Here is a 13556-nt window from a genome sequence, read left to right as displayed (position 1 = left end):
GTTTTTACCCAAATGAGTTTAAAACACATCCACACAAAAACCTGCACATAGATGTTTATAGTAGCTTTATTCATAACTGCCAAAACTTGAAAGACACTGAGACGTCCTTCAGTAGGTGAATGAATAAAGTGTGATGCATCCAGAAAACAGAACATTATTCAGTGCTATAAACAAATGAGCCATTAATCCTTGAAAATACATGGAGGAAATTTAAATGTATATTACTAAAAAAAAGAAGCCAATCTGAAAAGGCTATATACTGCATTATTCCAACTATGTGACATTCTGGAGCAGACCAAACAATGGAGACAGCTGGGTGCAGTGGCTCACACCTGTAATGTTAGCACTTTGGGAGGCTAAGGCAGGCAGATCATTTGAGGTTGGGAGTTCAAGAACAGCCTGGCCATCAAGGTGAAATGCTGTCTCTATTAAAAATACAAAAATTAGCCACGAGTGGTGGCAGGTGCCTGTAATGCCAGCTACTCAGGAGGCTGAGGCAGAAGAATCACTTGAACCCAGGAGGTGGTAGGTGCAGTGAGCCAATACCACACCACTTCACTCCAGCCTGAGTAACAGTGCAAGACTTCATCTCAAAGAAAAAAAAAAAACGATGGAGACAGTAAAAAGTTCAGTGGTTGTCAGGAGTTGAGGGGAGGGGAGATTAATAAGCAGAGCACAAGAGTATTTGGGCAGTGAAACTACTCTGTTTGATACTATAATATTAGATAGATACATGCCATTATACATTTATTAAAACCCTGGAATGTTCACTAAAAGTGAATTCTAATGTAAACTACTATGGACTCTGGGTGATAATGAAGCATCACCATGACTTAATTGATGATAACAAACGTACCACTCTGGTGCAGGATGCTGAAAGTGAAGGAGGCTGTGCATGGTGGCAAGGGAGGGAGAAATGAGTGGAGGGATTAGAAGGGCAAAAGAACACTGCTATTGGAGCATTAGAATCAAATGAGAAAACAAGAATAACATTAGAAATGTTCAAGAGCCTTTTTTAGTCCTTAGCAGGAAAAATCAAAAGCTACTTCTCCAGGGACCTGGGACTAACATTAGGCATCACCACTGTCCATGGCATGGTTTGCTCTGCTGTAAAGTGGGGCACAGGGTGTTCTTATCACAATTTATGAAGCTCTCAGATACTAGAGAGAAGGAAGTTGGGGAAAATTACAAATATTAACAAAATACAACCTCTCTTTGGAGGAGAGCTTGCAGTTGAGTGGGTATGAAAGACACTACACTCCTAAGTGAGGAGGTTCATGGGGAATTAGGGTGGGAGGAAGATCATGGACTGCATCCGAAAGTGCTAGCCTCAGTGCTCCAAACTGGAGTATTGGCTCCCTACAAATGATATGTATTGTGACCCTAGGTCATATAACCAGTTAATGTTTCCTGCCAAATTAATCTTGAAGGTAAACAATGTAATTTTAAGAGCAGGTAGAAAGATAAGGCCTTTCTACCAACCAAAACATGTATCCTGCTTACTAACATGTACCCTTCTGCAACCTATTAAAATGCAAATACCCTTAGGAAGTACTAGACTTGAGGTCATATAAACCAAGTGTAACTTACTGTGAGTGTATTTACTTGATCTGAGAAGATGGCTTTGATAGGAAAAAGGATATAGTAAATTCAAGATCACTGAACACCATGGCATGGTGAAATGTTTGACTGGGGGACTGAGGATATTCAAAACACTCTATTAACTATAGGCTTTAGCAAATCAATTTTCTTTCAGAAAAAAATGGAATGAAAACACGAAGGCATGGTCCATGAAAGAATTGATAAGCTGGACTTGATTACAAATAAAATTTTCTCCTCTGTAAAAGACACTTCAAAAGAATCCAAAGATAAGCCACAGACAGGGAGAAAGAACTTGCAAAAGATAGATCTGATTTAAAAAAACTATTATCCAGAATATACAAAGAACTCTCAAAACTCAACAATGAGAAAGAAAACAACCAGATTAAAAATTGGCCAAAGACATTAGTGGACACCTCACCAAAAAGGATATATAGATGGCAAATAATCATATGAAAAGATGTTCCATATTACATGTTATCAGGCAAATGCAAATTAAAACAATGAGTTACCACAGTATACCTATCAAAATGCCCATATTGTCAATGTCCAGAACAATTGTCTGGTGACAATGCAAAAGACAGTTGGCAGTTTCTAACAAAATTAAACATACTCTTACCATACAACCCAGCAATTACACTCCTTCGTATTTACCAAAAAAGAGTTGAAAACTTATGTCCATCCAACAGGAATGGACATAACTGCCAAAACTTGAAAACAACCAAGATGTCCTTCATTGGATCGATAGATAAACTGTGGTACATCCAGACAATGGAATATTATTCAGTGCTGAAAGGGTCAGAGCTATCAAGCCATGAAAAGACATGAAGGAAACTTCAATGCATATTACTTAGTGAAAGAAAGCAATCTGAGAAGGCTACATACTGTATCATTCCAACTATGTGACACTCTAGGAAAAGCAAACTATGAAGACAGTGAAACGATCAGTGGTTGCCAGTGGTGGAGGGAAGAGAAGGATGAAAGGCAGAGCACAGAGGATTTTAGGACAATGAAACTATTCTATGCAATACTGTAATAACACACATCATTATGCATTTGTCAAAACAATATAATGTAATGCACCACATTATATAGATTGGATGTTATCCCCTTTAAATCTCATGTTGAATTGTAATCCCTAGTGTTGGTGGTGAGGTCTGGCAGGAGGCTACTGCATCATGGGGGCAGATTTCTCATGAATGGTTAAGCCCCAGCATGTTGGTGCTGTTCTCATAAAAGTGAGTTCTCACAAGAACTAATGAAAAGTGTGTGACATCTTCCCCCTTGCTCTCTCTCTTGCTCCTGCTGTTACCATGTGACATGCCTGACCCACTTTGCCTTCTGCCAAGCTCACTAAGACCTCCCCAGAAGTCAAGCAGATACCAGCACCACACTAGTACAGCCTGCAAAACTATAAGCCAATTAAAACCTTTTTCCTTATAAATTATCCAGTCTCAGGTATTTCTTCATAGCAACACAAGAATGACCTAACACACCAAGAATGAACCTTAATGTAAGGTATAGTCTTTGAGTGATAATGATGTGTCCATGCAGGCCCATCAATTGTAATAAATGGTACTACTCTGGTAGAGGATACTGACAATGCAGGAGGTTTTGCATAGGTAAGGAGCAGAGGGTGTACAGAAAATCTCTGTACCTTCCACTCAATTTTACTGTGAATCTAAAACTGCTCTTAAAAAATAAAGTATAATCTGAAAATTTTTTTAATGAAAACAATGCAACCACTCAATGCAAAGCAACCAGAGCATTGACTGAATATTATTTTACTATTGTTATTACTCTTGAAAAGATACTTAGGGAGCAGTGAGTAGATTTTATGGAAAGGAGACAAAGAGTCTTCTCTTTCTCTCAGGCTAGCTCACTGAAGTTCTACATTAAGAAGGCAATATTCATGTGCAAGTTTTTGTCCTGTATTTATTTATTTTCTTCTGATTATCTTGAGCCACAGGGATCAAGAACTGGTTTTGGATATTACCGTATCCTACAGACTATATCTCCACAAAAATCTAATCTCTTTAATTTTCCCAGCATTTCCAGAAAACACTACAAGACCTTGAACACATGACTATGACCTTGGAATTTTCTCATGATGATCCTGGACACCACCATTACACCTTGCTGGCCTCCAAGGCCAGCTTCACCTTAAAGTTCTGACCGAAGTGCCTACACAAAGCTTTTCCATTAATTTACTTAGGGCTACTCAAGCAGCTGGCACTTTTAGACAAAAGAAAAGTAAACGTAGAGGGGAATAAACAGTTTTTAAGAAGTCTGAGTTACATAAAAGAGGTTCCTGAGCTTATCACATTTACCTAATACCAGGACTCTAAGATCTTGGCTATCCTAGGCCCTGTCTCCAAGCTATCAACCACATTAGAGCAAAAAGGCCCATTAAGCATCATGGCATCTAGCCTGGATCCTTTAACTCTCACATCCCTGCATACAAACTTCTTATCACTTACCACCAGGGACCCAAGAGATTTCCAGTGTGCCTGGCCTCCCAGCCCTTCCCACTAATTCCCTGTGTCTAGTTTGACACTTGTCTCTTCCCCAGTTAATGATCACTGTCCTTCAGCGGAGGCAGCTGCCCTCCCCTCATACCTCCCTACACCCATTAATCTCCCTTGGACATAAGTCAACTCAGTCATAGGCCTAATAGTATTTTACTCACAAGAGAGCATTACATCTATGTACTGAGACATACACACACATAACACACCTGCCAAGATGAAAAAGAGTGAGAGATTATATGCAGCTGAGGTGTTGCATCATATTCACCACTAAATTGTAAGAAACAGTCTTGAAAGCAGGGTCCGTCTGTCAGTGTTTATATCACCCCGATGGCCAGCAGGGCATCCAGTACAATTAGCACACAATAAATAATCGTTGCATTAAATAATGAATAAGTTTAATGATTTCTCCCACTGCTTAAAATCTGAAGTGAAAGACTAATTCTGTGCTCTGACATAGCCCCTGATAAATTTTGAGTTTTTAAAGACATCCTCAACAAAGCCTCCATTGACCAAGCTCCAGGATTAACTTCTCTCTGCTGTTTACTTTCCAACACAAAAAACTTTAAAATATGTTAAGCTGGAGGAATAATAATCAGCTAAATAAACAGCCCACTGGTGATGGAACCACTCTAAGGCAAAGGCAATATACTTTCATAAATACCCATGAAGTCACCAAGGCAAAATGAACTTCTCACACTTAAAACAAGAAAAATATATTTAACAAGAATTAGTATTTACTGAGAACCTACTACATGCCAAGCGGTATAATCGGTACATCATGTATATTGTTTTGTTTAACCCTTACAACAGCCCTACACATTAAGTACTATTTCCATTTTGCAGATTTTTAAAAAGACTCAGACAGTCACTGTTTCTGTCCACAGTCACTTGTTTAAGGGGTTAAAGGCATAAACTTTTGGATCCAGACTGACTAGATTTAAATTCGGCTTCTGCCTCTTCCTAGCAGTGTGACTCTGGGCAAACACAGCTTAACACATGTGTGCCTTGGTTTCTGCATCTAAAAAAATGGAGCTAATAATTGTGCTGGTTACTAAATTAGTCACTCATCTCCAAGCCCACCTTTCTATAATCGGCTTTGTGATGCTGGGTCTGGAACTCTGTGAACCACATAACCAAATTTCCAGAGTCAGCTGTTTCTTCTTATATCTGCGAGTGGGGGGTGCTAGCTAGAGGGGCAAAGCCTGAGGGAGGAAGATGGGACTTGCTCGTTCCTGTGTGCTTCCTGTGAGCTTCCCCTTAGCAATACTATCCTTTCCTTCCTACGGTGCCACTAACCAGTTTCTGGTTTTTCCAGAATCAGCTTCATTATGTGCCCCTGGGACACTGGCACCTGCCTCCTCCTCAGAGGTCTGACTTTCAGCTGTGTAGGGCCCTTCCTCTAAGTGTCCAGAAAGTGTTAGTAATCCAAGCTCTTTCCTTTGCTCCCTCAGCCCTGGAGATGGCAGCTCTCCCTGGAATTGCTTGCTACCTACCTGACACCTTACAGCTCTCTTTCTTTCCTTTTCATTACCTAGTTAAAACATTACAACCAGTTAACCAGTTAGATTCCCTGTTCCAATTATTGGTGTAATATTCTCATGATAAGCCCTGAGAAACAAGAACAACTACCTCATTAGGTCACTGAGAAAAATGCTCCTATTGTACCTGGAGCATAGGGCTTGCTATATCAATGTTAGCTCTTATTATGCGATAAGTGTTGGAGCTGGGTGGGTACCTGGGTCTGTCCATATTCCTAATCAATATGTTTCTTGAACAAAAACAGCTACTGTTTACACAGGCACAGGTTTAGTGCTTCCACATATGTTGCCTCTCTTAATTCTCTTCATCAACTCTTAGATGCTTTGAATTTCTGCAGTGTTTCTTTCTCTGACAAAGTGGCATCAAGAAAGGTATTCTGAGTTACTATGTCTATTATCCTGAAAGGCTAGGCAAGTACTCCCATCAGTGCAAACTTCTACTGGAAGAATAATATGCAAACATGAACCTCTCTAAAATTAAACATGAACTTCTCCAAACTTGCCCCATGTATCACCAGGAATTAACATAATTTAAGTGTGTATGTGTGTATTCATGTGTGTTTGAGAATATCTTGAAATTTCAAATTTTCTGTTGTTTGAATTTCTAAACTATCAATGAAATATAAAATCTAAAAATTATTAAAAGGCTACTTTGTACCAGGTACTGGAATATAAGTATTTTCACATATATTATCTCATTTTATTATTAATATATACTACCCTAGTGGGCATGATCATCTTCTCTGTACAAATACGTTCAAGGTCACATAGCAAGGTTGTGGCAGAACCAAGAATTGAAACCAATTCTTTCTGACTCACAGAGTTCATGTTTTAACCAATTCATCACAGGTCATTAAGTGAGGGTCATTCTCCACAACAGATGCTGAGACAATAAAGTTGAGTAAAAATATGAACTGAGATAGGAACACATTCCTTCGCTGTGAAGTGCTTAGAAAATAAAAGAGCTGAATATAGTACTGTATCTTCTGACCTTGCTTTCAGAATTGCTTGTAAGCCATGGGAAAATTCTCAGGTTCTGTCACTGGGTTTCAAGAGTCTCCCTCAAATTATATTTCATTTCAAGGATTTCTCTCCAATTTCAGTTTTGCTATTATGAAGGCAAAGCAGATGAGAATAAGAATGACTTTGTTTCTGGGTATGTCCCGGCCACCCAAAGACAAGTCATTCTTTTCAGCAGAAAAACCAAAAATAATGAACAATACGGAAGAAAAAACATACCTTTTGCTTGGTGCTTGATTTCAGGCCAACTCGGGAATGACTTTTGGACTATAAGAAAGAATGAGAAAGAAATCTATGAAAAACACAGTATAACAGTAGAACTTATTTTGAAGTCATTTCTTCTATTATAGGTGTAAGTTTTAAGTTAAAATCCTTTCCCCTAAACTTCCTTAACAGCCTCTATAAATCTAAGACTAGAAACACAGCACAGGCTCCAGTGTTAAAACTTGAAATTTACATACTATTTAAGTCCTAGAGCTGAAAATGCAAAGACTGACCTACACTTTGGCAATTCCTTGTTCATATTTACCAAGTCAGCATCTTTTCTTAGAGGACATTGGCAGAAACTAAAAACTGCAGCACATGAAGAAATGCCCACAGCTCTAATAAAGGAAAGGGAAAGAAGGAATAAAATGGGTGAAAAGAGAGGCAAGAAAGAAAAAAGAGAAGGAAATGAAAGAAACAAATGTCCCATAAATTGGAACACAATAAAACAGGCAGAGTGAAGAAAACAGCATGCTTATGCAAGATTTCCAAGGGCAGATTTTAATCTGTTAATTCAAATAAATTTTCGTTACATTGAAAAAAGCTCTCAAAAACATTAGTTCTTATACAGGGCTTTGTTTCCCCCAGTTTGTTCATGATTCTCTAAACTGATCTGGGATTAGCAAAGGTAAACCTGGCATTAAGCCATACATGAGATTATTTCTATGTAGAGCATTATGATTTTTCTCCCAATGAGAAAAAATGCAAGTCAAGCTTACTATATTTAGTATTCACATAGTGAATATATACATTTTTAAGCATAATATGAATCAAAGTTAACTCTAAACCATTTGTGGCAACATAGCTAGAAAAATGTCTTCCTGGCTGGGCGTGGTGGCTCACTCCTATAATCCCAGCACTTTGGGAGGCCGAGGCAGGTGGATCACAAGGTCAAGAGATCGAGACCATCCTGGTCAAAACGGTGAAACCCTGTCTCTACTAAAAATACAAAAAAAAATTAGCTGGGCATGGTGACACGTGCCTGTAGTCCCAGCTATTCAGGAGGCTGAGGTAGGAGAATAGCTTGAACCCAGGAGTCGGAGGTTGCGGTGAGCCGAGGTTGCGCCATTGCACTCCAGCCTGGGTAACAATAGTGAAACTCCGTCTCCAAAAAAAAAAAAAAAGAAAAAGAAAAATGTCTTCCTAAGTCAGCAGTCCTCAAATGTTTTGGTCTTAGAGTCCATTTATACTGTTTAAAAATACTGAAGTTCCCAAAGAGGTTTTGTTTATATGAGTTATATCTACTGATATTCACCTCATTAGTAATTGGAGTTGAGAAATTTTTAAACATATATTTATTAATTCATCTTAAAATAGCAAAAATAAGTTCATTACATGTTAAAAAAAACATATTTATGTATACACCAAAACAGAAAAAACTAGTGAGAAGATGACACTTAACATTTTTGCAAATTTATTTAATGTTTAGTTTTAAAAGAAGATAGCTAGATTCTCACACTTGCTTTTGATTTCATCTATTTTGGTAGGTTTTTGCTTTCAGTAAATGAAGAAAATCCAGCTTCACTCAGATGTGAGGTTGGAAAAGGAACAAGTATTTGTAATGATCCTTTCAGAAAACTGTGAATATTCTTCTCTGATAATATAGCAAAATTTGACAAGTCGTCATTTCTTAAGGGTTAGTTGCAATATATAATCTGAAATCATATCATGAACATTTTATACTCCGTTACATTAAAATGTGTTGCTCTATCTTACACTTTGAATAGATCTTTTGTAGCATCCTGTATTGGTCATTTTGAAAACATTTCAGTGGCTTATGCAGAATTTACAAATGTTGACCCATTTCATTACATAAGATCCCAAAAATCACATTTGTTAACCAACCTCCCTGAAAAAATCTTCAACTCCTTGTAAGCTATTAAGCTCATAGTAACAGATACAAGCTTTCTAAAATTCTAATTTTCTCTGGAAAGCTTGAATTTTATCACAGACAACAAATACTTTTAGTTGCTTCCTTGAAGTAATACACTTATTTCATTCATTTTTGCAAACATGTCTGCCAGCCAACTGAATCTAAATAATCGTAGTTCATCTCTTGTTCTTTTAAGATAAAATGGTGAAACCCTGTCTCTACTAAAAATACAAAAAAAAATTAGCTGGGCATGGTGGCACGTGCCTGTAGTCCCAGTTACTCAGGAGGCTGAGGTAGGAGAATAGCTTGAACCCAGGAGGCAGAGGTTGTGGTGAGCCGAGGTGGCGCCATTGCACTCCAGCCTGGGTAACAATAGTGAAACTCCGTCTCAAAAAAAAAAAAAAAGAAAAAGAAAAAGAAATTTTATGAAAAAAGAGGCTAGTTCAGCTCACAATTCAATTGCACAGTGCTCCTCCTCAAAACAGTCACTGAACCTTTGAAAGCGGCAAAAGTGCTATATGCATACTGTCCATTTTATCACACAGAATACTAAAGAGATATGTACTCAAGGGTTGAGATTTAACAAACTTAATAATTTTTGGTATTTCATCAAGGACAGTCTTAAATGAAAGAGGCAATTTTTTTTCCTGCAGTGCAAATGCCAGAGGTGAAATTATAAAGATTACTATACAGTTTGGTGCTACTCCATTAGGTCATGCTAAAGCACCAACAGTTTTAGCTGCCATTGCTTCTACACAGTCAGTGCAAATGTCACCCAGTAAAAAAGGCAAAGAATGTCCTCTTAATGCTACGAGTTTTTTTAATTCTTATTTTTATTTTAGAGACAGGGTTTCACCATGTTAGTGAGGCTAGTCTTAAACTCCTAACCTCAGGTGATCTGCCCTCCTCAGCCTCCCAAAGTGCTGGAATTATAGGCATGAGCCACCAAGCCTGGCCTTGACAAGAGTTTTTACTTCTGAGATTCCCTTTGAGAATTGCCACCCTGAGTCCTAACAGTTGAGCCTAAAGCAAAGAAATAAAACTTTTGAGAAACAGGCCAATGAAAAGCAAGTTATTATTGTCCCTACTTCCCTTCTGCTGCCTTAGACAAGAGAAACAAATCAGTAGTAGATTTCCTTCTAATGGACAGAAGCCAGGATGGGGAAAGAAACTTGAGATGATATCAAGTGTTCATCTTTTACTTATTCATATCACGTTTTGAGATCCATCTAGACTGTTATGAGGTGAAGTATTTCCTACTAAAATTTCTATGTGGAAGTTCTAACCCCAGTACCTGACAATGCAATTGTATTTGGAGATAGAGGCTTTCGAGATGAATAAGGTAAAATGAGGTCATATGATCTAGCATCCTTATAAGACCGGCATCCTTATAAGAGGAGGAGATTAAGACACAGACAATACACAGAGGAGGCCTCCAAAGGAAAGCAACCCTGCTGACAGCTTGTTCTTGGACTTCTAGTCTCTCTGAGAACTGTGAGAAAATTAATTTCTGCTATTTAAGCTATATAACCTGTGGTATTTTGTTATGGTAGCCCTAGAAAACTAATACATAGACCCTAACAAATCTAGTCCAAAGAAGAAGTCAAAAATCCAGAAAATGGAGGTCCAGCAAAACTAAGCCCTGAATCAAAATAGACTGTTATCATTACATTCATTGTCAACTGTAAATCCTGAGAAAGAAAGTCTAGATCAATGCTTCTCAAACTCTAGAGTTCATAAAGATCAGTTAGGGGGCTGTCAACCATTCAATTTCCCCAACTCCAACTCCAAAAATTCCAAGTAAGAAGATGCAGGTGTAGGCTGTCTCCCTGGAATGTGCATTTTAACAAGCACCCCAGAGAACTGAAATAGATATATGGTCTACAAAGAACAATTTGAGAACTACTTGCCTGCCAAGGACAGTGGTAACTTGGGCTAGGAGAATTGAAACAGGGTAAATGTTGGCAAATTATTCACACTACCCCAAAAGCAGATCTACGACAGTTCTTTAACCTCTCCAATTAAAAAAAAATAATAAGCACACAAATTGTGTGTTTATTTATATTTTTTAGAAATTTAGCTGGGCTTCTATACCATATTAAATCCCACAAATATCTATGAATATGGCCTTTGTATACAACTGAAAGTCATGACAGTCACCAAGACTTAAAGGAAAAGCCCTCAATTTCTATAGGGGATTAAAAGCCAATTTAGTTCTAAAGAAATACCTTTTTTTATTTGACATTAAATGAGCTCTTGGGTCTTGACAGAATGGAGGGTGGACTTAATAAAGATCACCCACGTTGCACATATCATGCTATAGAATGTGTTTCCTATTTACAATCTGGTGGCCTTCTAAATATTTCTTTCATAAGTTAGGTGTTAAAGACTAGAGTTTATTTTCTCCATAGAGATAATTTTATAGGCTACACCACAAAGGTCTCTTTAATCACTAACATAACTGAAATGCTATATGATTGCAGTAAAAAGCAGTAAACTACCACACTACTGACAATTAAAGCAGAAAATAATAAAAATCAATCACGAACCTGTTTAACTTTTTCCATATATCTTGAACAATAGTGTAAATCAAAATGTATATTTAATTTGAAGAAGATGAAAACCCAGGTAGAAATTCTGAAATTCTGTAGAGGCCTTTATAGAAATTTGAAGACACGGTATTCACAGTAATGTGTCCGATGTCCCTGGCCCTCCCCTCCCAAGTAGATGGTTTTGCTTTTCCCCATTCAAGTGCATCACCAGCATTGCTGTGATCTTTAGCAGCAATGAATATGGTCACTCAGGAAGCCTAGTGGTAAGGAGCAGCAAGGGAACTCAAAAGGCTATTAGATGGTTCCCTGAGGCAGGCACACTGGCCCAGGCCAGCTCTCACCAGAAGTGGACTATTGCCTGCTTTCACTGGTGCCCTAGCTTGGAAAATGCAGAAATGGGAAGAGGACATGAAAAGAAAAACAATTTGCTTTTCTCAAGAAATTGAGTAAAAATTTGAAAAGAAAGGAAAGATAAGGCAACAAAAACTATGCTACATGAATAACCGCCTCAAAAGAAAGAAGGAAAGTCATGAAGAAGAGGTAAGTAGGTCAGAAATCTGTCTAAGTCAGACTTTAACTGGCATTAGTAGCCAAGAACCCCAAGATTGCTCTCTGGAACCAGTGAATGTCAAGAAGTAAAGGAGAGCAGAATAGCTTGGCAGTGGGGAAAGTAGGAGGAGTTATTATGTGGTAACTGGCACCACATATGTAAAAAACTTTTTATGGGAGAAGGAGCCTATGCAACAGCTAGTCTTAATTGGAAAGAAGAAACCCTATGGCACATTTTGAGAAACTTAGTGCATGGGCTCAGTGGGCCACCTGGTGGGGTACCAGCTTATAATGGGTTCACAGCTAGGGCACTGATGGGTCCTGCCTTCGTTTAGCTGAAGCCAGATGACAGTACCATTGTCCTCTTCACACATGCAGCCCACTATACTCTTGTTGATGATGGAGGAAACTAAATTAGGGTCTTCCTTGCTGCCTAAAACTGTCTTTGGAGGTAATATATAGATTCAGTCCCTTCCTTGCAACCATCATGACCTCCCTCTCCAATCCAGTCATCTGCTCATCATCACTAGAAATGCCACCTCCAGATGTCATGGAGCACACCACAGCCTCCCCATTGGGACCACAGGCCCTCAGGGCCTGCACGGCCAGTGCTCTAGCTCCGCAAAGTAACCTTGAAGGCAACTTGCGGAATGTCTGTGTAATGTTTTATTGCAGACTTTAACACATTTAAATAAACGTAGCCTATCTAACAAAGCTTACCTTGACTCCCACATACACACACATACTCAAAAGAGGAAGGAACAGCAGCAGAAGAGAACCTTATAAAAGAAATTCCCGATTTCCTTCTATAATTGAATCATAACAAGCTGTCTAGAATTTTGACCTTAACTTTTATAAGTATTAATTAAAATACTGTGTTCTCTAAGGTTACTCCAGAGTTTAAAACAGCAAGGGTTGAATGTGATTATGTTTTCCAGGCTTCTTTATGAAAATGAGTATTCTGACATCTAAACCTGCAGCTGTGTTTGAGTGTAATGCATGCAGTCTTTAATGGAAACCAAAAGGGAATTTAAGTGGCCTCTGCCAGCAAATACCACGCATTTTCCCCACCAGTGATACTCACATGGAGAAAGTGGCCCACCTTTCTGATCCCTCTGCTATTTTTAGCTGAATTAGGAAATGATTCAGGTTGCTCTACCAACATTATTCAATTCAAACTCCAAGATGAAACAGACAAGCCAGCACTCTTAAATATGGGCTTTGGTCTAAGCTCCCTTAATTGAACACTGCAGGGTAATGTAATGGGATCGCTCTGTAAATGGGGTGATTAGCAACCCAATTACTCATGGGAGTGATACCCTGTTTTAAAGTGTCACCCCATGCTCAGAGAGTAGCACAAGGGACACCTCTGAGCTGATAGGACATTAAGAAAGCCTCCCACTTCACATCCATGTGTTGCTTGTTTTCTAGAATGATACAAGAAGAAATGGCTAAAATGGAAAGTTCAAAAACAAGAGTGTTTGCCACTTAAGGATTTGCAGGATACTAACAATGCAGTCAAGACTGACTATACAGCATTGACAGAAGATACTCCTTTGATTTGGTAGTTGTTTTTCAATCCAGTCTTCTTTAAAAGAAATCTTGAAGATACTTTAAATTAAAAAGTCCT

General features: G+C 38.4%; 1 protein-coding gene across 28 annotated transcripts in view; it reads right to left on the bottom strand.

The window, feature by feature from the left end:
* Positions 1 to 13556, bottom strand: part of RASGEF1B (RasGEF domain family member 1B) — a 655029-nt gene that overhangs the window by 513422 nt on the left and 128051 nt on the right. For 19 of the 28 annotated variants that reach the window (XM_078366979.1, XM_078366986.1, XM_078366987.1 and 16 more), the window contains exon 2: positions 6908 to 6955. The exons of 7 other annotated variants lie outside the window; for them this stretch is intronic. In XM_078366979.1, the coding sequence (XP_078223105.1) occupies positions 6908 to 6955 (48 nt within the window). Of the gene's footprint in view, positions 1 to 6659; positions 6777 to 6907; positions 6956 to 13556 lie in introns of all 28 variants that reach the window. 2 more of the 28 variants (XM_078366994.1, XM_078366997.1) reach the window with 1 other exon arrangement.

The sequence above is a fragment of the Callithrix jacchus genome, chromosome 3 (genome assembly GCF_049354715.1).
Source record: "Callithrix jacchus isolate 240 chromosome 3, calJac240_pri, whole genome shotgun sequence".
Classification (NCBI taxonomy): domain Eukaryota; kingdom Metazoa; phylum Chordata; class Mammalia; order Primates; family Cebidae; genus Callithrix; species Callithrix jacchus.
This window is presented reverse-complemented; position numbering and strand designations above follow the sequence as displayed.